Genomic DNA, 25,734 nt, shown 5'->3' with positions numbered 1-25,734 from the left:
AAATCTATTTTATATTTCAGATTCTTCAATCAGCTACCCTTTACCTTGATGATAGCTTTGCACACTTGGCATTCTCTCAACCAGCTTCACCTGGAATGTTTTTCCAACAGTCTAGAAGGAGTTCCCATATATGCTGAGAACTTGTGGGCTGCTTTTCCTTCACTCTGCGGTCCAACTCATTCCAAACCATCTCAATTTGTTTGAGGTCGGGGGATTGTGGAGGCCAGGTCATCTGATGCAGCACTCCATCACTCTCCTTGGTAAAATAACCCTTACACAGCCTGGAGGTGTGTTTGGTCATTTCCCTAATGAAAAACAAATGATAGTCCCTATTCTGCCCTTGAATTGCGTTACCATGCAAAACTAGACAGATAGCTAACAACTAAGTCTTCAATAAAACTCCCAAGGCCTGACTTTTCTTGAATGAATATATTGAAAACGTTTATGTTTCACAACATAAACGTTTTCAATATATTCATTCAAGAAAAGTCAGGCCTTGGGAGTTTTATTGAAGACTTAGTTCTCTGTGGCTCAGTTGGTAGAGCAACTGTGGCTCAGTTGGTAGAGCATGGTGTTTGCAACGCCAGCATGGTGTGCAACGCCAGGGTTGTGGGTTCGATTCCCACGGGGGGCCAGTACACACAAAAAAAAAGAAAGATTGCATGAAATTAAATGTATGCATTCACTACTGTAAGTCGCTCTGGATAAGAGCGTCTGCTAAATGACTAAAATGTAAATGAAACTGCAAAATACAGAAAAGAATATACTTTAGTATTCAATTCACACCGACATACTGTAGCTGTTCATTATACATTTCAAGTTGAAGTTGCATAAATACAAAGCACGTGCTAAGGTACCATGCATCTGGCATGATCCCAAACCATATAGCTAATTGTAACTCATATGGTAATTGGCTAACTCCTTTAATTACTCTAATAATGTACAACCATCTCTGTAGAATAACAAAGCATATTACACTAGAAACAGTAACAAAACTTCAGTATTGTATGTTTTACAATTCGTTTACATGACGCACGAGCAAAGTAATACAGCTGACGGCATACATGAAAGACATTGCAATTTATGTGAGTAAATGCAACCAATCAACATTGATATGTAAGCAACTCTATCAATAACAAGATTATCATCACTAGCTAAATGCTTGAATCGAACTTACAAACAAATATTTTCCGAGGCTGAAGCGTGACAAGAAATAACTACACTGAAAGACCTGCACCATAGAGTTGTTTTTAGCTGCTTCTATGGGTGCAGAACGAATTCTCTACTTCCTGTTTGCGTACAGTCTTTCTAAGTACCAGAAAGCTCCACTAGGAGCGAATAACACCATGGAACACAATGAAAATCCATCTTAATCATTGTAATAAAATTATCTGTTACCTTCTAACAGCATGGCAGCACAGTCCCACTAAACGCAAACCAGATGGGATTGCTGCAGAATGCTGTGGTAGCCATGCTGGTTAAGTGTGCCTTGAATCGTAAATAAATCACAGACAGTATCACCAGCAAAGCACCCCCACACCATAACACCTCCTCCTCCATGCTTTACAGTGGGAAATACACATGCGGAGATCATCTTTTCACCCACACCGCGTTTCACAAAGACACGGAGGTTGGAACCAAAAATCTCCAATTTGGACTCCAGACTAAAGGACAAATTTCCACCGGTCAAATGTCCATTGCTCGAGTTCCTTGGCCCAAGCAAGTCTTCTTCTTATTGGTGTCCTTCAGTAGAGGTTTCTTTGCAGCAATTTGACCATGAAGGCCTGATTCACACAGTCTCCTCTGAACAGTTGATATTGAGATGTGTCTGTTACTTAAACTCTGTGAAGCATTTATGTGGGCTGTAATTTCTGAGGCTGGTAACTCTAATGAACTTATCCTCTGCAGCAGAGGTAACTCTGGGTCTTCCTTTCCTGTGGTGGTCCTCATGAGAGCTAGTTTATCATAGCGCTTGATGTTTTTTTTGACTGCACTTGAAGAAACTTTCAAAGTTCTTGACATTTTCCGTATTGACTGACCTTCATGTCTTAAAGTGATGATGGACTGTCGTTTCTCTTTGCTTATTTGAGCTTTTCTTGCCATAATATGGACTTAGTCTTTTACCAAACAGGGCTATCTTCTGTATACCACATCTACCTTGTCACAACAAAAATAAATCCCACAAAATAACTTTTCATTTACATTTAAGTCATTTAGCAGACGCTCTTATCCAGAGCGACTTACAAATTGGTGCATTCACCTTAAGATATCCAGTGGAACAACCACTTTACAATAGTGCATCTAAATCTTTCGGGGGGGGAGGGGGGGGGTGCAGAAGGATTACTTTATCCTATCCCAGGTATTCCTTAAAGAGGTGGGGTTTCAGGTGTCTCCGGAAGGTGGTGATTGACTCCGCTGTCCTGGCGTCGTGAGGGAGCTTGTTCCACCATTGGGGTGCCAGAGCAGCGAACAGTTTTGACTGGGCTGAGCGGGAGCTGTGCTTCCTCAGAGGTAGGGAGGCGAGCAGGCCAGAGGTGGATGAACGCAGTGCCCTTGTTTGGGTGTAGGGCCTGATCAGAGCCTGAAGGTACGGAGGTGCCGTTCCCCTCACAGCTCCGTAGGCAAGCAGCATGGACTTGTAGCGGATGCGAGCTTCAACTGGAAGCCAGTGGAGAGAGCGGAGGAGCGGGGTGACGTGAGAGAACTTGGGAAGGTTGAACACCAGACGGGCTGCGGCGTTCTGGATGAGTTGTAGGGGTTTAACGGCACAGGCAGGGAGCCCAGCCAACAGCGAGTTGCAGTAATCCAGACGGGAGATGACAAGTGCCTGGACTAGGACCTGCGCCGCTTCCTGTGTGAGGCAGGGTCGTACTCTGCGAATGTTGTAGAGCATGAACCTACAGGATCGGGTCACCGCCTTGATGTTAGTGGAGAACGACAGGGTGTTGTCCAGGGTCACGCCAAGGTTCTTAGCACTCTGGGAGGAGGACACAAGGGAGTTGTCAACCGTGATGGCGAGATCATGGAACGGGCAGTCCTTCCCTGGGAGGAGGAGCAGCTCCGTCTTGCCGAGGTTCAGCTTGAGGTGGTGAGCCGTCATCCACACTGATATGTCTGCCAGACATGCAGAGATGCGATTCGCCACCTGGTTATCAGAAGGGGGAAAGGAGAAGATTAATTGTGTGTCGTCTGCGTAGCAATGATAGGAGAGACCATGTGAGGATATGACCGAGCCAAGTGACTTGGTGTATAGTGAGAATAGGAGAGGGCCTAGAACAGAGCCCTGGTGGACACCAGTGGTGAGAGCACGTGGTGCGGAGACAGATTCTCGCCACGCCACCTGGTAGGAGCGACCTGTCAGGTAGGACGCAATCCAAGCGTGGGCCGCGCCGGAGATGCCCAGCTCGGAGAGGGTGGAGAGGAGGATCTGATGGTTCACGGTATCAAAGGCAGCAGATAGGTCTAGAAGGATGAGAGCAGAGGAGATAGAGTTAGCTTTAGCAGTGCGGAGAGCCTCCGTGACACAGAGAAGAGCAGTCTCAGTTGAATGCCCAGTCTTGAAACCTGACTGATTAGGATCAAGAAGGTCATTCTGAGAGAGATTACAGGAGAGCTGGCCAAGGACGGCACGTTCAAGAGTTTTGGAGAGAAAAGAAAGAAGGGATACTGGTCTGTAGTTGTTGATATCGGAGGGATCGAATGTAGGTTTTTTCAGAAGGGGTGCAACTCTCGCTCTCTTGAAGACGGAAGGGACGTAGCCAGCGGTCAAGGATGAGTTGATGAGCGAGGTGAGGTAGGGGAGAAGGTCTCCGGAAATGGTCTGGAGAAGAGAGGAGGGGATAGGGTCAAGTGGGCAGGTTGTTGGGCGGCCGGCCGTCACGAGACGCGAGATTTCATCTGGAGAGAGAGGGGAGAAAGAGGTCAAAGCACAGGGTAGGGCAGTGTGAGCAGGACCAGCGGTGTCGTTTGGCTTAGCAAACGAGGATCGGATGTCATCAGCCTTCTTTTCAAAATGGTTGACGAAGTCATCCGCAGAGAGAGAGGAGGGGGGGAGGGGGAGGAGGATTCAGGAGAGAGGAGAAGGTAGCAAAGAGCTTCCTAGGGTTAGAGGCAGATGCTTGGAATTTAGAGTGGTAGAAAGTGGCTTTAGCAGCAGAGACAGAAGAGGAAAATGTAGAGAGGAGGGCGTGAAAGGATGCCAGGTCCGCAGGGAGGCGAGTTTTCCTCCATTTCCGCTCGGCTGCCCGGAGCCCTGTTCTTTTAACAAGGCACACCTGTTAATTGAAATGCATTCCAGGTGACTACCTCATGAAGCTGGTTGAGAGAATGCCACGAGTGTGCAAAGCTGTCATCAAGGCAAAGGGTGGCTATTTGAAGTCTCAAATATAAAATATATTTTGATTTGTTTAGCACTTTTTTGGTTACTACATGATTCCATATGTGTTATTTCATAGGTTTGATGTCTTAACTATTATTCTACAATGTAGAAAATAGAAAAGAAATTAAGAAAAACCCTGGAATGAATAGGTGTTCTAAAACTTTTGACCCGTAGTAAGTTTAGAGAGCAAGTGTACAAAATTAAATTATAATGTGCTAACCCCATTCATGTCCGTTATGGACATAAATGGGTTTAGCACATTCTGTAGATTCCGCATTAGTAGCCCTCCATTAAAATCTACATTAGCCATCAGCACAAGGGTAAGCATGACCGCCTGGAGGATCTTTGTAAATGTAGTTCTAATACTTCAAGACGTAATGGCATTGACAAAACTACAAGCCCTACAGGTCAATTCGACTACGGACACGGAAGTGAATGAATTCGTAGTTTGAAAAAGTTTTCAGGACAGCAGTATTGTTCATTTTCTGACTCATTGCTTGTGCCTGTGAATTCCTCATTCGGGATACCAAAGGTAAAACAGTGCTTTATCTAATAATTTACGACTATTTGGTGAACAGTAAACCGTCGTTTAAAATTGTTATAAAATAATGTTTCTGTAAGCTTTGCTAGCTAACAAGCTTACTGTAGCGTTAGCTAGTTAAGTTCCGCGTGCGGTACACTAAATTACTTTATACTAACAGCTATCTGAAATATTGTAGTGTGCCTTGTGTACTAGATAGAAAAAATGATTGCTATTATAATTATAACTAATGCCCCAACTTGCTATGGTATGATGGGGCTACACGGTTGTCTGTAAAAATAGTGAATTCTGTTGCTGGGCCATTTTAGTTCTAGGTAACGTTAACTAGTTACACAGTTGAAAACCTGTTTTCAGTCATGCATTCCTCGTGTTACTTAGTCTGTGACTCTGCCTGTCTGACTGTCATGGTAGAGAAAATCATGGCATGTCACTTAATTTGCTTTTTGGCACCACATCTTCAGAGCACCCGTCATTGCTGTTGGCTATGCTGTCTGTAACACTTAAACGGTGTTTTGAGGACAGTAATTTTATTCTGATTTGAAAATCTCTAGTAAGGTGTGAGATTGATATAGTCTCTAGCTAGAGTAGGTTGAATGCTAGTTGATATTGGCCTGGTTGACTTTTCCCCCTTTCAATATTTTTAAAATGTTATTTCATCTTTATTTAACCAGGTAGGCTAGTTGAGAGAAAGTTCTCATTTACAACTGCGACCTGGCCAAGATAAAGCAAATCAGTTAAACACATACAACACCACAGAGTTACACATGGAATAAACAAACATACAGTCAATACTACAGTAGGAAAAAAAGTATATATACAGTGTGTGCAAATGAGGTAAGATAAGGGAGGTAAGGCAATAAATACGCCATGGTGGCGAAGTAATTACAATATAGCAATTCAACACTGGAATGGTAGATGTGCAGAAGATGAATGTGCAAGTAGAGATATTGGGGTGCAAAGTAGCAAGATAAATAAATACAGTATGGGGATGAGGTAGTTGGATGGGCTATTTACAGATTGGCTATGTACAGGTGCAATGATCTGTGAGCTGCTCTGACAGCTGACAGGTGCTGCTATGGTGACCAGTGAGCTGAGGTAAGGCGGGGATTTACCTAGCAAAGACGATGACCTGGAGCCAGTGGGTTTGACGACGAGTATGAAGCGAGGGCCAGCCAACGAGAGCTTACAGGTCGCAGTGGTGGGTAGTATATGGTGCTTTGATGACAAAACAGATGCCACTGTGATAGACTGCATCCAATTTGTTGAGTAGAGTGTTGGAGGCTATTTTGTAAATGACATCGCCGAAGTCAAGGATCGGTAGGATAGTCAGTTTTACGAGGGTATGTTTGGCAGCATGAGTGAAGGATGCTTTGTTGTGAAATAGGAAGCCGATTCTAGATGTAATTTTGGATTGGAGATGCTTAATGTGAGTCTGGAAGGAGAGTTTGCATTCTAACCAGACACCCAGGTATTTGTAGTTGTCCACGTATTCTAAGGCAGAACCGTCCAGAGTAGTGATGCTGGACGGGCTGGCAGGTGCGGGCAGCGATCGGTTGAAGAGCATGCATTTATTTTTACTTTCATTTAAGAGCAGTTGGAGGCCACGGAAGGAGAGTTGTATGGCATTGAAGCTCGTCTGGAGTTTAGTTAACAGTGTCCAAAGAAGGGCCAGAAGTATACAGAATGGTGTTGTCTGCGTAGAGGTGGATCAGAGAATCACCAGCAGCAAGAGCGACATCATTGTCATATACAGAGAAGAGAGTCGGCCCGAGAATTGAACCCTGTGGCACCCTCATAGAGACTGCCAGAGGTCCGGACAACAGGCCCTCTGATTTGATACACTGAACTCTGTCTGAGAAGTAGTTGGTGAACCAGGTAATTTGAGAAACCAAGGCTGTTGAGTCTGCCAATAAGAATGTGGTGATAGACAGAGTCGAAATCCTTGGCCAGGTTGATGAATACGGCTGCACAGTAATGTCTCTTATCGATGGCAGTTATGATATCGTTTAGGACCTTGAGCGTGGCTGAGGTGCACCCATGATCAGCTCTGAAACCAGATTGCATAGCGGAGAAGGTACGGTGGGATTCGAAATGGTCGGTAATCTGTTTGTGAACTTGGCTTTCGAAGACCTTAGAAAGGTAGGATAGATATAGGTCTGTAGCAGTTTGGGTCTAGAGTGTCTCCCCCTTTGAAGAGGGGGATGACCGCAGCAGCTTTCCAATCTTTGCGAATCTCAGACTATACGAAAGAGAGGTTGAACAGGATAGTAATAGGGGTTGCAACAATTCTGGCAGATAATTTTAGAAAGAGAGGGTTCAGATTGTCTAGCCCGGCTGATTTGTAGGGGTCCAGATTTTGCAGCTCTTTCAGAACATCAGCTGTCTGGATTTGGGTGAAGGAGAAATGGGGGAGGCTTGGGCAAGTTGCTGTGGGGGGGTGCAGGGCTGTTGACCAGGGTAGGGGTAGCCAGGCGGAAAGCATGGCCAGCTGTAGAAAAATGCTTATTGAAATTCTCAGTTATAGTGGATTTATCGACAGTGTTTCCTAGCCTCAGTGCAGTGGGCAGCTGGGAGGAGGTGCTCTTATTCTCCATGGACTTCAGTGTTCCCGAACATTTTAGAGTTTGTGCTACAGGGTGCAAATTTCTGCTTGAAAAAGCTAGCCTTAGCTCTCCTAGCTGCCTGTGTATATTGGTTCCTAACTTCCCTGAAAAGTTGCATATCACGGGGGCTATTCGATGCTAATGCAGAATGACACAGGATGTTTGTGTGCTGGTCAAGGGCAGTCGGGTCTGGAGAGAACCAAGGGCTATATCTGTTCCTTGTTCTACATTTTTTGAAAGGGGCATGCTTATTTAAGATGGTGAGGAAGGCACTTTTAAAGAATAACCAGGCATCCTCTACTGATGGGATGAGGTCAATATCCTTCCAGGATACCCGGGCCAGGTCGATTTGAAAGGCCTGCTCGCTGAAGTGTTTTAGGGAGCGTTTGACAGTGATGAGGGGTGGTCGTTTGACTGCAGACCCATTACGGATGCAGGCAATGAGGCAGTGATCGCTGAGATCTTGGTTGAAAACAGCAGAGGTGTATTTTGAGGGCAAGTTGGTTAGGATGATATCTATGAGGGTGCCAGTATTTACGGATTTGGGGTTGTAGCTGGTGGGTTCATTGATAATTTGTGTGAGATTGAGGTCATCAAGCTTAGGTTGTAGGATGGCCAGGGTGTTAAGCATGTCCCAGTTTAGGTCACTTAGCAGCACAAGCTCTGAAGATAGATGGGGGGGCAATCAATTCACATATGGTGTCCAGGGCACAGCTGGGGGCAGAGGGTGGTCTTTAGCAAGCGGCAACGATGAGAGACTTGTTTCTGGAAAGGTGGATTTTTAAAAGTAGAAGCTATAATTGTTTGGGTACCGATCTGGATAGTAAGCCTGCAGAGTTCTGTCAATCTCTGCAGTAGATTGCAACTCCGCCCCCTTTGGCAGTTCTATCTTATCGGAAAATGTTATAGTTAGGGATGGAAATTTCAGGGTTTTTGATGGTCTTCCTAAGCCAGGATTCAGACACGGCTAGGACATCCGGGTTGGCAGAGTGTGCTAAAGCAGTGAATAAAACAAACTTAGGGAGGAGGCTTCTAATGTTAACCTGCATGAAACCAAGGATTTTACGGTTACAGAATTCAATAAATGAGAGCAGCTGGGGAGTAGGAGTGGAGCTAGGCACTGCAGGGCCTGGATTAACCTCTACATCACCAGAGGAGGAGTAGAATAAGGGTACAGCTAAAGGCTGTAAGAACTGGTTGTCTAGTACGTTCTGAACAGAGAGAAAAAGGAGCAGGTTTCTGGGCGCGATAGAATAGATTCAAGGCATAATGTACAGAACAGACAAAGGTATGGTAGGATGTGAATACAGTGGAGGTAAACCTAGGCATTGAGTAATGATGATATAGATATTGTCTCTAGAAACATCATTTACATCAGGTGATGTCACCGCGTGTGTCGGGGGTGGAACTAAAGGGTTGGCTAAGGCATATTGAGCTGCGCTAGAGGCTATACAGTGAAATATTAGGGAGAGGCGTGCGTAGCTGAGTGATCTTAGGGGTCCAGTGAGTAGTGAGGCTGGCTGGAGACACGGCGATTCAGACAGCTAGCGGGCCGGGGCTAGCAAGCTAGCAGAAGGGCCTTAGAGGGACGTTGCGACGGAGGAAGTCTGTTATAGCCTCCTCGTGTGGCGCCTCCTCGTCAGTTGTGATGGATTAGTAGGGTTCCGTGTGGTAAAGGGGTCCAGTCCAATTGACAAAATAGGTATAGTGGCCCAAGAAATTCAGCTAACAGTCCGATATGCTCTAGACAGCTAGCGGGCCACAGCTAGCAAGCTAGCAGATGGGCATTCAGGGGACGTCGTGACGGAGGGGCCAGTTGAATAACCCCTTGGGCAGATTACGCCGGTAGTCCAGTCGTGAAGGATCGGCGGGGCTTCGTACCGGCAGTAAAAGGGGTCCAGGTATAGGTATTGTAGCCCAGGAGTGGCTGATGGGCCTCTTCAGCTAGCCGGGAGATGGGCCTACCATGGGCTAGCTCCAGGCTAGTTGGTGCTTGCTTCAGGACAGAGACGTTAGCCAGGAGTAGACACTCGGATTGCAGCTAGCTAGCTGCGATGATCCAGGTGAAAAGGTTCAGAGCTTGCGGTGGGAATCCGGGGATATGGAGAGAAAACGTGTTCGGTATGCTCTGGTTTGAATCGCGTTGTGCACACTGGCAAGAGTTTTCCGAGCTTAAGGTTAGCTGATGACCGCTAGCAGTGGTTAGCTGACTACTAGCTAGTAGTTGGGGGTTCTGATTCAGAAGTAAAGAAAATACTGTAGAAAAAAGCAGATCTACACCACATTGGGTGAGGCAGGTTGCAGGAGAGTATTTTGAAGTTGATGTTTAAAAAAAGATATGCGAAGAAAAAATATATATACATGGGACACGACAAAGACGTCTGACTGCCACGCCATTTTGGTTATGCAATAATGGTTCCCATCTTGCCGTGGGCATGGGCGGCGACTAGCAATGCAACAAAGATCTTCGTTGAGAGGGTTAAAGGAATCTGCATGGATGTGGAGCATGCACTAGCCGGCAGCTGGGTTGATGCATCACACATTCTTAAACACAGTCCTGCACAGAGCCCAACATTGTCTAATGATGAAAGCTTATCTGTGTATAAACTATGAATCATTTCTCACTGGACACTGGGTTCTCCTCAGAAAAAACTACATTTTTCAACATTACTGTGCTTTTCATAGGCCTCAGTTTGAGCTTGAATTGTTTATACAGGGAGTATGTAATGGGTAGCCTGACGACACACTCAATTCTTCAGATGCTCTGTCGTTCGCTACATACTTTAGTCTGAGACTGCCATCATTGAAGTCGTTTATGGTGAGGGGTGTTGTAGGAAAGTCATCAGCGATTGGATCGTCTCTAACCAATCAGAGTATCAAAGCCAATGACAAACCCATCGGTTTCTGGACCAATCAGACAGCCCCGAATGTGTTTGCATTCTGTGAAGTGTCGGTGATGTACTCGGATCAAGAATTGGCAGATTCGAATATGCTGAGCCGAGGGGCATCGGTCTATGGTCCATGACGGGAACGGCAAAAGCGATGAGGGAGGAGCAGTAATCTCCACCGCTCGGTCATGTTGTCAACAAGGCAGCATGGTCCAGAAACATACATCTCTTTTCCATAAAATATGTTTGAATTTTCAATCACTTTTGCATGTGAAAACACAGAATCCTACTTCTTACTCCACGTGCTTAATTACGTCACTTTCGTTTTGAGCCGACTTCACTGTGGGCTTTGAACAGGGCACCTGGCTCACGCCCGGGAGGCAGCCCGGTTCCAAAACGAATGCAATTAACTTCAACCTGGTGCAAAACACACCTACCTGGGCGCCCGCACCAGTTTAATCGAATTCCCTCACTCATTGCTGGGAAGAAACGAATGTCTGTGGGCGTAGCGTTTAGTCGGAGCAAGGAGTCTGGATAGCCAGGCAATGTAATGGGAAGGAAGTCGCCAAAGTTGTAACACTGATTAGTTATACAGTATTATCAGTTTTGATAATAGCTTGATGTGAGGCAGGCCTAAATCTAACCTACTCTAACATGAAACATTTCACGCCTCAGATTTGCACCATCATTAATGTCAAAATCTTGTGTTGCTCTTCACCCACAGGGAACGATGGGGAGTGAGCCAGGCCCAGTCCAGATTGTGACAGTTTGCAAGGAGGATCACTCCTTTGCCTTGGACACAGAGGCTCTGGGACGGGTTCTGCTGGCACCGGAGGTCCGGGACAAACATGTGGTGGTGCTCTCAGTGGCTGGGGCCTTCCGGAAAGGCAAGAGCTTCATTCTGGACTTCATGCTCCGCTACATGTACAGGAAGGTCAGTGTTTCTGAAATTACAACATACACACCCATGGTCCTAAGCTTCGTTCAAAGTTCAATATTTCATTAGTTTTATATCACATACAGGTAACTGTATGTTATACCTGTGAGGTGTGTGTTATACCTGTGCTCCTTGTACCCTGCAGGCCTGTTAGACTGTCTGTTTCTGTCTGAGGGACTCTATATTCCTGCAGACATACAGTTAATGCCAAAATAAAGGAAACACTAGAGTAAATGAGGGATACAAAGAATATTGAAAGCAGGTGCTTCGACACAGGTGTGGTTCCTGAGTTAATTAAGCAATTAACATCCCATCATGCATCGGGTCATGTCTAAAAATGCTGGGCAGGCCATTATTTTGGCTACGTACCCATAGGCTGACAATTCCCCCATCCACAGGGCACGAGTGTTCACTGAATGGTTTGATGAGCATGAAAACGATGTAAACCATATGCCCTAGGCCGTCTCGGTCACCAGATCTCAACCCAATTGAACACTTATGGGAGATTCTGGAGCGGCGCCTGAGACCGGGCTTTCCACCACCACCAACAAAACACCAAATGATGGAATTTCTTGTGGAAGATTAGTGTCGCATCCCTCCAATAGAGTCCCAGACACTTGTAGAATCTATGCCAAGCTGCATTGAAGCAGTTCTGTGTCATTGTGGCCCAACGCCCTATTAAGACACTTTATGGTGGTGTTTCCTTTATTTACAGTTACCTGTATCTCTCCCTTGACCTGAATTGTTTCATGATGTCAGACTTATTCCCAGGGCTGCTGCCAAGTCAGACCAGTCAGTATTGTGTAGTAACATCTGTGTTCCTCCAGAAGCATGGTGAGGAGTGGCTGGGCCAGGACGATGAGCCCCTGACTGGGTTCAAATGGAGGGGGGGCTCAGAGCCAGAGACCACCGGCATCCAGCTGTGGAGTGAAGTCTTCCTGGTGGAAAAGAGCGATGGAACAGAGGTACTGACTCCAACAGTCAAAACAATGTGCTTAGGAATGATTGTGCTAGAAAGTTGTTTCGGCACTGGAACTGAAAAGTGTGCTAAGTGTAGTGTTTATGTTGTTATGTATTTGATTGATTGATTGGTTGGATTGATTTCTGCCCTCTATAAGGTGGCAGTATTACTGATGGACACCCAGGGTGCATTTGATAACCAGTCAACTGTGAAGGATTGTGCCACAATCTTTGCCCTCAGCACCATGACCAGCTCAATACAGGTGATCTGCTGTGCGCTCATGTTATTTGTTATAATTGATGTCATAATTGATGTCAATGTTTATAATATGGTTGTGATTGTTTGTGTGTCTTTTCCAGATCTACAACCTCTCTCAGAACATTCAGGAAGATGATCTGCAGCAGTTGCAGGTCAGTCTTCCTCAGCAGCAGCATGTGTGCCTGGCTAAAGCGACAGACTCTGGCTGACTCCAGTCTGTGGAGGCGCTTTGATGTTGTTGGCATGATGCGTTGATTATGAAGGACTACTTTTACAGTGGTTGGTTCTTTGTCTCGCTCGCTGAAACCCACACACTGAGCGCTAAAACGACCTTTAACATTGGACAACAGGGAATACAGACCAACAGTGTGTGCCTTGTGTTATCAAATTATATTTGTCACATACACATGTTTAGCAGATGCTTTGCAGGTGTAGCGAAATGATTGTATTTAGGAGCTCGAAGCAGAGCTGCCCTATCTGTCGCCGCCATCTTGCTGCGTGGTCTGTTCCACAACCTGAGAGCATGGCTCCCCCAGGACACGGAAATTATGGAATTTTAAACACAAGCCTTCAAAGTCAGGGAATTTCAGAACATACCTGAAGACAGGGCTCTATATTAACATTTATCATAGACTGTTTGGTTGTTTAGCAAAGAGACCGACATGTGCACAACTGAGGCAAAACAGACTGGTTGGCTTAGGTGGTTGACAACATGCAAACTTTCTTTTCTCTCCAATGTTTGAAAACAATACATTTGCACAATGAGCACTTGTCTCAAATAAATCATTACAGTTGTTGGTTAGCTAGCTAGTGAATTTTAGCCATATTAGCATTGGCATGAAATCATTCAAAACACCCCATTACAAGACATGGTATTAAGAAAGAGATGAAACTAACTAAAACAAGTCACTTACGATTCCCAACATGGCAGTTTCTTGTCATTGTTGGTAGCTATCTGGCCATCCAGAATCACAACTACTCATGGACTTGAAGCGTGTGCATAGCTTTTGTGACGTCAGCTAACCCATCAATAGGTAGCACTGGTGCTTCCAACTTAAACAAAGTTAGGAGCACAACATACAATCTAGGAGCACCAGAATTTTTTTGTTGTTGATATATTGAGATATAGCAAGAGATCAGTCATTTATTCTTGGCTATGATCATTGATCTTATAAAGAAGCTATTTTTTTTTACCTTTATATGCCCCCAAATCTTTAGATGTACTGGTAAAGTAACCCGGTTGTTAGCTAGCTAGCTAATGCGGTAACATGACTAAACCAGATGTAAACAAATGCCTGTGAGTGGTTTTGGAACAGGGTCTAAAAACAAACTTTTTGGTCCACCAGCCACGTTAGCAGGTAAATGTTCACAACAATGCTTAAAACACATCAGGATAACACTTCTGGTGTTTGGAGGGTATAGTTCCCCTTTAATTTCAGTTGTGCACCCCAAGAGACTGGTGTTTGGCTGGCAGTGTTTCTGTACTGCATCTGTAATAGCAGAGTTTGTGAACCAAAAGACCACCCAAGTGATACAAATCATCACGATATCGTATCATTTTGCCTGATAAGCCTACTTTGCAGTTAACATTTCATTTGTGAAGTTTTATGGGAAAGCATTTAGAAACGACTGTTTCGACTGTTTTTTGACTTCACTGTAGTAAAATAATATATTACAACAATTGTTAAATGGGTGATTTAGATTTTTTTCATGGTCGTACTGGTGCTCCCAAAATAAAATGTCAGGTCGCACAGCAATATACCGACCAAAATGGTCGCACTTTAGGGCCCTTCATGAAGGCCACATTATTTACAGTAACTGCAATTGCTATTAGAAACAGAATCTCAAGTTAATTTAGCCATTTTTATTTATGTGTGTGTATATATTTATTTATTTATTTATTGTGCATAATTAATTACACCCTGTGTGTTCTGTCTTCGTCCAGCTGTTCACAGAGTATGGTCGCCTCGCCATGGATGAAATCTATCTGAAGCCCTTTCAGGTATGTGAACCAAAAGTCTTATAAATATCAAGAAAATGTTGGTTGATCATTTAGGATCTAGACCAATTATCTTGAAGTGCATTTTGACCTTACTCGCAGGCACTTTTTATGGTATGTTTTCTAACTTAAAGTGCCTTGTCTTTACCATACAGTGGTGTCTTTCTATTCTCCCTTTTTCCCCACAGTCTCTGATGTTCCTAATCAGGGATTGGAGCTTTCCCTATGAGTATAAATATGGGCTAAACGGGGGCAGAGAGTTCCTGGATAAACGTCTACAGGTACTAGTCCCTTTTCAGGGTACAAATTGAAGTGCTTTTTGTTGCTTTGCACTGTTGCTTTGCACTGTGTAAGATACAGGTTCAATTATGCATTGGTGATAGTAACCAGTGTGTGTGATGTTGTGCAGGTGAAGGAGACCCAGCATGAGGAACTACAGACAGTGAGGGAACACATTCATTCCTGCTTCACCTCCATCAACTGTTTCCTGCTACCACATCCTGGGTTGAAGGTGGCCACCAGCCCTGCTTTCAAAGGCCAGCTTAGTGGTATGGCTGCCCCCTTGTCCATCTTGTTAATCCATCTAATGATAACCAATTAACTTGATCTGATTCAACCCTGTGTCTCAGATGTGGCTCCCGAGTTTAAAAAGGAGCTACGCAACCTCATCGCAACACTGCTGCACCCTAACAGCCTGGCTGAGAAAGAGATCAACGGCAACAAGGTCACCTGCAGGGGCCTGCTGGAGTTCTTCAAGGTGAGACTGCGTTTAGCCCTCTGAGGTTCCTGACTGCCAGGTTTGTATCATTATGTCATGTTTGACAGTGTAATGTTTATGATTACAGGCATACATCAAGATCTACCAGGGTGAAGACTTGCCACACCCGAAGTCTATGCTGCAGGTACACACCCATTAACCACTTAGGTTTTCCACTTTGAGAGTAAAGTAATTTTCCATTTCCATTGTATTGCTGAACAGAGGAATATAATGCTAATATTGAGGATGTTCATAAGTCTTGAGGTGTTCTTTAATGTCACTAGTCCACTGCCACTAAATGTACAGTATGTCTCTCTCACAAGGCCACAGCAGAGGCCAACAACTTGGCAGCCGTGGCAGCGGCCAAAGACCAGTATTACAAGAACATGGAGAAGGTGGGTTTGTGATGTTGACAAAGAAAGTGAAAGTATTTTTTATCTGATAGAACAATTCCTTTTAACACTCATAAGATCTCACCTTGCATTCTGTTTTCCTCTCTCCCGCTATTGTCCTGAAGGTCTGTGGGGGAGATGTTCCCTATGTGGCTCCTGCCTCTCTGGAGGAGAAGCACCACTTCTTCCTCCAGGAGTCCCTCCATGTCTTCTCCTCCACCAAGAAGATGGGAGGGCAGGAGTTCTGCGACCGCTACCGAGACCAGCTTGAGGCCGAGCTGGTAGAACTGTGGCAGTCTTTCAGTAAGCACAATGAGGTAAGAGTCACACCAGATATATTTGTCAGTAAAAACATTGTATTTTCCATTTTAAATTCACTGATGATAAATTCAAGGTAGAATTATTTAGATCAACATTATAATTAATATGATTTTCTTTTCTTTGTCTTTGAAAGTCAAAGAATGTCTTCAGTGCATTCCGGACGCCCGCAGTGCTTTTTGTCCTTGTGTGCTTCCTGTACGTGCTGTCAGGGCTGTTGCTTTTCATCGGCCTGGCTACAATTGCTTTGATATGTGACTGTGTCTTGGGCCTGGCCATGGTCGCCATGCTCACCTGGAGCTTCATACGCTTTTCGGGAAAATACCGGGGGCTGGGGGGAGCCATCGACCAGACAGCAGGCATCATACTGCAGCAGGTGAGCACATCTTCTGAATTGTGTGTGTGGGCCGATCACATTTGGTGTACAGAGTTTGCAGTTGGACTGTAAAAAAACTAAGCATAGTTATTGTTTGTAAACATTTGTAAGAATCAACATTTTCCACCTTAGAAGTAGTTCAAGTACCCCTGTTTTACAGTTTTCATTTAATGCAATTTAATCATGTCCTTTTTCTTTTAGGCCACTGTGGTATTGAACAAGTCGAGGCCAGCTGTGGCTGAGATGAGAAAATCCAGCTAGATGGCCTTGACCCTATTAATCTTAATGCAATACAACATGCGCACAACACAAGCACACATCCCAGCACTAAAGCCTTACCATGCTACCCAATGGAACCAACATACAAGGTGCTGTTACAACACCAACAGATTATTATAATGTCAGTGGGAGGTCAACATGATGCACATTCACCAGCATCTTTTCAATCGCACAATTTTACACTACATACAAAGGTTATATCAGCGTCTATCTACATAAAGATGAGACCGTAGTCTTACAGAGTATCTGGGGCAAGGTGCATTCTCAGACCCATGGGGTTGTTTATTCCCCTGGACCTGTTTTTAAAATTGACTGACACTGCCATTCTCACACACTTCCCCTCATTTATAAAGACAACCCAGTGATGTTTACGTAGAAACACTAGACCCAAGTATTGTATTATTGGACATGCCATGGATTTGAATGCATCATAATCTATGTATCCTTTGTGACCAATGCTTAGTACTAGGAGGCTGGCCAGGGCGCTTTTAAGTCATGTTAGACTTAAGCAGTGTATCCTCCTGATGCAATTTACCTATGCTATGCTGTGCTGTAATGGGGTATACCAGTTATACATGTAGCCAGATCTTTTTTTACTTAATGTTTATACTGCTCTGTGGCCTTGTGCACATTTCTTCCCATTCCCAGTTTTGCATTATGCACCTTATTTGCTTCCCCTTATCCATGTCAGGGATTCCTTGTACTGCTTTCTCTTCTTTCTTGATACCACGATTGGTGACTCTAAAACACAAGCCCACTTTAAAACACAAGCCCACTTGGCTGTGCAAGTGCTAATGCATTCCACTGTTACCCTTTAATTTTTAGACTGCTTCACTGCTTGTAACTTGACCAAAATGTCATACGGTACATTACTTCTGAACTTGGAAGGTTGGTTAAGAGATGTTAGTTGCACTTGAGAAATAAATGCTCCAAAGATGTTATATGTAAGATTTTTCAAAGGAACTTGTGATCATTTTGAATTTATGGGAACCGTTTTCTTAACTGTTTTGTGTGTAAGCAGGTGATGGGTATTGTGAGGCGCTTCAGTGACCTGTCAGCCAAAAAACTACTTATAAGCATAGAGGTACAATAAAAGGCAAGAGACCTCTTCCTCAGAATCCAGATAAATCAACATAGTTCTAGAAGTTCCATTGTCTCTGACATTTCTTTTGCACATTCCATATCTATGTTCCATTCCATTGTTGAGGAGGCTACAATTGGAGGGATTTTTTTCCCGCAATTACTATTGCACTCTCCCTCCTCTCGGTACAATTATATTTGAACTCATTCCACAAATAAAAATATTTTACAGTAGATGCATGAAATTCATGTTCTCATTATTTCTTCCTTTTTAAAAAATCTTTTGCTATGGTATTTTGTTGGACCTTGGTAACTGAAATGTTTTATTTAAGAAAAAGTAATGCTTAAGCCAAATAAAATGCATAAGACCTGTGTAAGCTTGGTTGAGTTCTTGATTAGTTAATCACAATATACAGATTTCACTTTGTCATGCCAAAAATGTTTTTTTTTTTTATTATTGATTAAGGTCTTCCTTTTATGGAGAGGGTGTCAATATTGAATGGATAAAGGGAAGGACAGCATTAACTATAGTATAAAGATTGCAATCTATTGCTTTCTAAAAAATACAGTTAATCATGCTAGTCTTCACATAACTGGAATAAGAAAAATAAGTTTGGTGGTCAGTCTTGAAATGGTAATGATGATGAATCAATCACCCATTACTGTTAGTTGGCATTAAGCAGGGTTATTTAAATTATTCATAATTTCGGACAGGTTTTAGTGTTGTAAACTGCTTAGTTGACTCGTCATCCTTTCATATTCCAGCGTCAGAACCTTTGTTCCTCCTACTTTCCCCTCCTTGATGTCACTCTCCTTTCTGTACTGCACAATGCTGCTCCCACCAACAGTGCGTAGAGTGCGTAGTGAAATTTGCTATAGCGAAAATCATGTCCTTGTTTCCTTATATGGTGATCGGCGTCGCGGGCCGCCTTGTTGAACCGAGGCGCGTGCACTGCTGTCGCCACCATTCGCTTCCATATTTGGAAGTGAGTTCAACAAACCTACAGGGGGTGTGGTGAGGCGAGACCGAATACTTTGCAATTATGGATTCTACACTATGAAATATTATTTTTCTCATGTCTGAATAGCATAGTTGTCCGTAGTACTATATTATTCACACATAATCTCTGTGTTGCAGGGAGCATGTTTTCCCAAAGCTTTATTTCTGTTGATGTCAGTGCCTCAACTCAGGCATAAAAGTAACCACATTTTATGTTTTATTTTGACAAACATGAAACGTTATACAGAAGGGTTTAGAACTTCTATTCCCACCATGCTCTACGTTAAATCTCATGACCACTTTTTCCTGGAGATGCTCGCGCTCCCCACCCCATCATCAAGCACGCGCAGTTTAGCGCGTCCACGTGGTGTATCAAGTGTTTGCGAGACGTTACAGACACTGCATCACAGCTCATTCAATTTCTATCCAGACGCCGACCAATTCAGAGACAGCTATGGTACGTTTCCATTTAACAACTAGCTAGCTCTGTGGCATATAATTGAAAATATATTGTCATTGGAGTGTGTCTCGTCTTAAAGCAATGTATTTTAGCTCATGAACAGCGAGTTAATTTTGAGATGAACTCGACAGCATCAAATTGTCCCAGTCGGGTCAGCTGTGAGTGACTTCCATCCTGCTGTGTTCAGGAACGTTTGTTAGCTGGATGTTGAATCTTGGATGGTATTAAATTGTTTTTGAATCATTCAGGTGACTGGCCTTCCCTCGAAAGCTTGTTTTATCCAGGTGTATGCTCGTCTCCTCTTGCCGTTGTAATCGCCTATTGTAGAAGGAAAACGACCCCAAACAACTGGCGCCATTTCCTTCCTCCCAATGCTTCACTAAGTAAGGCCTAATGCCCAGTCTAGCACTTCGAGTCGCAAGTAGCAGCCTATTCCATCCGCATATTTATATGCTATCAAGTTAGCTAACTAGTTAGTACTGGCCGGTGCTACTCCTCCCCGTGAATTTACCAGCTGGCTAAGTAACTGTATCTGGCTTTGTATTCGCCGGTGCTAACAGCTAAGTTAGCATGGCTAACGGTGTGCATTTTCTGTGCATGCGCATACCGTAGCTACGTTAGCCATTTAGGAAGCTAGTTAATTTGATTTACAAATCCTTTGTCTTGGTCCGTCCGAGCCCCTTGATTTTTAACTATCGTGCGCAGGTGCCATGCCTCTTGACTAACGTTAGCTTGAATTATAGCATTTAGCGTTAGCTTAATTTGCAACGTGAAAATAAACGCGTTAGCGGGCTGGTATTTTCAAGACATCGTTTTGCCTCTATATAGTGCACATGTTTCGACCACTGCATTCATGGCCCCACCCTGGTTTTTGGTGCAAAGAGCATTTTTGCACCAGTAGCCAACTAGCTATTACGTTTGCATCCAGAGTAGCTTAATTTAGTGATGGTATAACAAAATCAGACCAAGGCTATTTTTCACAACGGTGACACCCCTATCACTAGCTAAAGGTTTGCATGTGGGCCTTTTGTCGTTGGCAAGTGTTGCGCACGACGTTCTTCCTGGTTTCTACGCATCAAGTCTTGACAAGTGCGTCAGAAACGCACGAGATGCTTGCGAACGACCAAATATAACTACTGTAGCCTACTACTCAAAACAATTCGTCGTAAATGTTCGTGTACCACAGCTAGGTTGGCTTAACCCTGAATACATTTGCCGAATTATCAATATCGTGCTTGGACGAAAATGCATATTCTAGTTTCTATTGTCATTGCTTTCCACATTAGATTCACTTGAATGAAAGGTTATACAAAATTCAAATTGTTAATTTTTTGGGGGGGGGGGGGGGGGCAGGGCAGATCTCAATTTACTCGACTGATTAGAGCTATCCTATTTTCCCACTTGCTATTCATTTGTGAGGCCTTTATCATGTACCATTCATGAGCATATGAATAATGTATTACAACATGACATCAATGTGTTGGTTGGATTGTATATAATGAAAGAATGGTCACAGTTGAACACGATGGTCATCTGATTCCTGCTGGGTAGTGAGATGGCTGGGTGCAAGGGCTTGGCTGAGGGAAGTGCTGGTTCAGTCATGAAAAGGCCCAGCCACAGTAGTCTTCAGTGCCCTATGGGTGCAGTTGGACCGATTTGGACAGCTGCAGGAAAAACAAACCAAAATGATTTGTTCATTACAGCTACTTGGTGAAGGATTTTGTTTTCAATTCATTTTAAGTGAATTGGAATAAAACGTATTGAGATTTTTCATCTAATATTTACCCTAGTGTTTACCCAAAAGGATCAGACTATTCTGTTTCCATTAACGACTCACTGGGCCATGGCTCCTGCGGACATGCTCTGATTTGGGGCCCAATGCCGGGCCACTGGTACTTTTCAGCTTGCATTTGCATAACAATGGCTTACTATGAATTTAACACCTCGCAAAGCAACCGTCTTAATGATGCAGAGGTTGTTGATTCTGTTCGCCACATGTCTTTAGTGTCACACCTGATGTGAACACAATTACACTAGCGCTTCATTAACATAAAACACTGGAGACAGACTGGTGTGGGTTAGGTCTTAGGTGGAAGTGCAGCATAAGTGAAGATTAATCTCCAGAGCTTCCTTTGGGTTTGCAGTCAGGAACCTGACATGGCTGTGTCTTTTATCCTGTGCCGTTACTTGAACCCTTTGGTGAGATTTCTGGGTGTTTTATGGTAGGAAGAAAGGGATCTCTGTTGCTCAGAAGGTTTTCTGCATGGAGGGACTAAAAGGGTATAATCTTCACTGGCTCATGGTATTGGTCTTTTCATACAGGCATCCCCAGTCAGTGCTCCAGTCTGTGTCGTGACTTGCTGCAGTGTGAAGAAACATGCATTGTCTGAAGAGCTCTCAGAATGGTAACGGGAGTGCTCATTGTTTTTGGAAGATGGCAGGATTTAATGAAGATGCATGGCGATTGGCTGCTGTTTGCAAACACTGGCCTCTTTGCCCTCTGTATGAGGCCCCTGCCCTTCCTAGAGTAAATGATTGCCCTGGAAATTGAAGTCTGCCCTGGCAACGCTTTTTTTAATTCTTTGGCAGTCATTTCCCTCCTGTTCGGACGTCACTAATCCAAACGTGTCCAAACTCTCCGGGCTCATCACTAGATGATTACATCCTGAGCCCAATGTTGTTTCTCTCACACAGGCCCTGGCCATCCACACACCCAGAGAAAACATGCCCACACCCTTAACACAAATTCCTTCAAACTGGGTCACTACACAGTGGCAGGGCTCTGGATGATATGAAGCAACTCTCAGGCCAGGAGTGCCATTTTTAATGAAAGCTTACTCTGCTGTATGGATCTGGCTTTACTTGAGGAAAGGAATGCCTAGTCTACCTGATTTAGCAGAAGGTGGGGTGACAGGATTGGCCACAACCTGCCAGACGGGGAGGGATGTTACAGCAATCCTTTTGACAGTTGGTCACATCCTCTGCCTGGTTCCTGCATGGGTTGACGTGATTCCTGTTGGGTAAAATGTTCTAATGGGAATCAGAAGACCGGCAAGGTTTATAGGGCTGTTGTGACTTAGGGATGTGGCCTGTTATTTCCCACACAGGATCCATTGTCTGAGACCGACCCATACATTCTAAGTCTTGATACCTTTCCCAAGCTTCACTCCCATGGCTACTTTACAGCAGTTTCTTACATGGCATGGTTATCTTGCGTGCTGTAAACTTTTAGTTTTATAGGAAGGGGGAAAAACCCTCCCTTTTGAGATGCTTCAAAGCCACACCTGTTACTTGCCCTTATCAGGCAGTGGCGAACTACCAATACACATCTATTACTCATCAGGGATGTTGGTGTGGGGAAAGGTTCAAAAAGCCCTCAGCTTTTTCTAAATGCCACTCCTGAGTCACGCTGTACATCATGTTATGGCCAATGCCATGGATGGTGACTCGCATAGTCCCCATTATCTTGACTGATCATGTGGGTAGAGGTCATAGAAACAGGATAGCCGTCTTGCTTATGGTGTCCCCCACCCATTGGACTAATGGGCATTCGTTCATCACTGCAAGTCATTGTGCTGCTACCTCCTTCTCGATTGCCTTTATCAGCTTTCCTTGAAGGGTCAATTTCTGCAGCGTGGTAAGTCTCAGGCCCCCTTCCAATTTCTTCTGTATCTGTGTTTTCTGTCCTGTCACTCTTCTTTGCTGGCCATTAGGACTGGATAACCTCCATTGCTGCATAAACAAGACACCTCCTGTTTAGAAATGGAGCTGGAGTTTTAGTTTTGTAATCAGTCGGTATTGATTGAATTGAATGGTTCATGAAGCCTGGGTAGCTGCAGACCATTCAGGTTTTTGTTCCTCATCCCTCGGATGCATATATGCATCGTAATCTCTGTCCGTCTGCGCAGGCTTCCGGGGTGACAGTGACAGATGACGTTATCACAGTCTTCAACGAGATGAAAGTGCGCAAGTTGCAGGCAAACGAGGATGAGAAGAAGAAGAGGAAGAAGGCGGTGCTGTTCTGCCTTAGTGAGGACAAGAAGCACATCATCCTGGAGGAGGGTCAGGAGATCCTGACAGGAGATGTGGGCGTCACCGTCCAGGACCCCTACCTGCATTTTGTCAAGATGCTGCCCCCAGATGACTGCCGTTACGCCCTCTATGACGCCACCTATGAGACCAAGGAGACCAAGAAAGAGGACCTGGTCTTCATCTTCTGGTAAGGGGAGCTTGGCTAGACTGAGGGGGAGGACATCATTGTACATTTTCTAGTATGGTGTCACTTGTTGAATGTTAAAATCACTTGGCTTCTACACTCGGGATATAAGTTAAACCATTTCCCCCTCCCTGACAGGGCCCCAGATGGTGCTCCCCTGAAGAGCAAGATGATCTACGCCAGCTCAAAAGATGCCATCAAGAAGAAGTTCACAGGTGAGTCACAGACAGTTGCAGATGGAAGAGTCCTATTGGGCTCTGGGCTCTTCAAATTAAATGCATCTCCCGGGCAATTTGACAATCAAAAGAAATTACACCAACATCTCGCAATTCTACGGATCATGTCATCTCATTATATGGCGACGATATTTTACTTTATCTGGACAATGTATCTCAATCCTTCTCAAAAGCTTTGAAGATCATAGACAAATTTGGCGTCATCTCAAGATACAGTACAAAGTTAATCTAACCAAATAAACCCTACTGCCTCGACCCCAATGGAGGTCTCCATTACTTATGGAATCCCAATTGTTTCCCATTTTCAATATTTGGGAATATTTCCTTTGTCAGACTTTAACAGAAAGCTCAAACAATTCAATCCAACCTCCGATGGCGCAATATCCCTGTTGCTTTAACAATCCAAATATCTATTGTTAGAATTAATATTGCCATGGCTGAATTTCTATAGTTCAATGTGTCCCGTGTCTCCCCCTTTTGGCTATTTGAATAAAATCCATAGAGTACTGTTAACATTACCAGGCAACTCCATTTTTCTATGTTTATGACTTTGGTCAGCTATGGTGGGTGCAAGTCCATATTAGGAAGGTGTTCCTAATTGTTTGTATACTCAATGTGTGTGTTGACTGTATGATCTGAACCCTTTACGGGGGGATTTCTTTACTTATAAAATGTTTGTCATAAAATGCTGTGTCCAATGTGATGCTAAATTTCCCCTCTGATTTTGTTTCAGGTATCAAACACGAGTGGCAAGTGAACGGTTTGGAAGACATCAAGGACCGACGCACCCTTGCAGACAAGCTCGGAGGCTCATCGGTAGTCACCCTGGAAGGAAGCCCTATATAAATCTAGCCCCGGGCTTCAACTGAAGCCAGACACATCTGAGGGGTTTGGCTGTTCATTCCAATATGGTTGGGAGGAGGGGCGAAGCAGGACCGGGATCATTTGTGGGACTGTTAAGGGGGGGGGGGGCAGGCAGGCAGTTTTCAAATTCCACAACTGCAGGCTTTCATTCCAGTTCACACAACACAATGAAAATGAACAAAATACACACAAAAAGGAAAAAAGCAATAAAAAATACAAAAATACAAAATTGAAGGATGATTATGAAGACTAAATACACAATGTAAATGTTTGAGGACAGGGTTTTGTTCTCTCTGGATTCCATTAGAATGACGATTGCAGAGTAAGGGACCGGCAACAACTCCACAGTTCCAACTATTGAATCCTCCAAGATATTCTTAATTATACTACTACCTTTTTTGCCTAACTTCTAGTTAAGTTTTCTAAGTGTGTGTAGCTGAGACTAGGTGTAGTACAAAACCATTTATTCTTGATTTGCACAAGATTCATCAACCTATTCCAGGGGAACACATTTGCTTTTTATTTATTTTTTTTACATGCAAATTCCAAAAAATGTTGCAGTGATTAGTTATTTCCAGTTCTGAGTAAAAACATGGCATTGATGTAATAATTTAACACATTCCTTAAACAACAGTATCTGGTAGGGTTAGAAGTCTGAATTGGGTAGTGTGAAGGTAAGATGGGGGTGATTTATTTCAACAGCCTGTGTTTAGAACTTGGACTGGTATTGAATCGGTGGATGTTTTGTATGGTCTCCTTGTCTCTAATAAAAAGGCACTAAACAAGTAACCTCTAACTGCATTGTTTTGTCTAGTGATTAAGTAGTGGCAAGCTAATACTGTTGATAATTTAGCCTGTTCAAATGAATGTGGCTGTTTTTGCTTGATTCCTATTGAGTCACAGCGGCCTGGGTAATAAATCTGGAGTACTGTTCTACTGAAAACGAGTGGTTGGTGCTGCAACCTGCTTACATGGGGCTGCTGTTATCTGTAAATTTTAATTTTTTTGTATTCTGTGCCATAACTTTCCACTTGATTGAATTTTGCTGTTAGAAATTATATTGAAACATAAGCCAATTAATTGTAGACTAAGCGATATGACAGATACAGAAAGTAAATGCTGCATAGTGAGTCAATTTCCGCACAATGGGAAATTGAAGCGTGAGGCTCACCTTCTCCGCTTGGAAGCGGC

General features: G+C 43.9%; 2 protein-coding genes across 3 annotated transcripts; both read left to right on the top strand.

The window, feature by feature from the left end:
• Positions 1-4,808: 4,808 nt before the first annotated feature.
• On the top strand, positions 4,809-18,144 carry LOC115205242 (atlastin-3-like). Of its 2 annotated transcripts, none has more exons than XM_029771014.1 (14): positions 4,809-4,910; positions 11,135-11,344; positions 12,178-12,312; positions 12,466-12,570; positions 12,668-12,718; positions 14,512-14,568; positions 14,754-14,846; positions 14,975-15,113; positions 15,195-15,322; positions 15,411-15,467; positions 15,646-15,717; positions 15,840-16,031; positions 16,169-16,408; positions 16,610-18,144. In XM_029771014.1, the coding sequence occupies exons 2-14, from the start codon at positions 11,141-11,143 to the stop codon at positions 16,667-16,669; spliced, it is 1,533 nt and encodes a 510-aa protein (XP_029626874.1). In that variant the 5' UTR covers positions 4,809-4,910; positions 11,135-11,140; the 3' UTR covers positions 16,670-18,144. The 2 variants fall into 2 exon arrangements, with proteins under 2 accessions (XP_029626874.1, XP_029626873.1); XM_029771013.1 differs by having other exon boundaries at positions 12,175-12,312.
• Positions 18,145-19,095: 951 nt separating this feature from the next.
• LOC115205241 (cofilin-2) lies at positions 19,096-25,339 on the top strand. Its single transcript, XM_029771012.1, has 4 exons — positions 19,096-19,224; positions 23,136-23,446; positions 23,582-23,658; positions 24,413-25,339. Exons 1-4 carry the CDS (start codon positions 19,222-19,224, stop codon positions 24,523-24,525), a joined length of 504 nt encoding a protein of 167 aa, XP_029626872.1. The 5' UTR covers positions 19,096-19,221; the 3' UTR covers positions 24,526-25,339.
• Positions 25,340-25,734: the final 395 nt, after the last annotated feature.

Source organism: Salmo trutta, chromosome 13 (assembly GCF_901001165.1).
Source record: "Salmo trutta chromosome 13, fSalTru1.1, whole genome shotgun sequence".
NCBI lineage: Eukaryota > Metazoa > Chordata > Actinopteri > Salmoniformes > Salmonidae > Salmo > Salmo trutta.
Note: the sequence above shows the minus strand (reverse complement) of the source record. Positions and strands in the feature narration are given on the sequence as shown.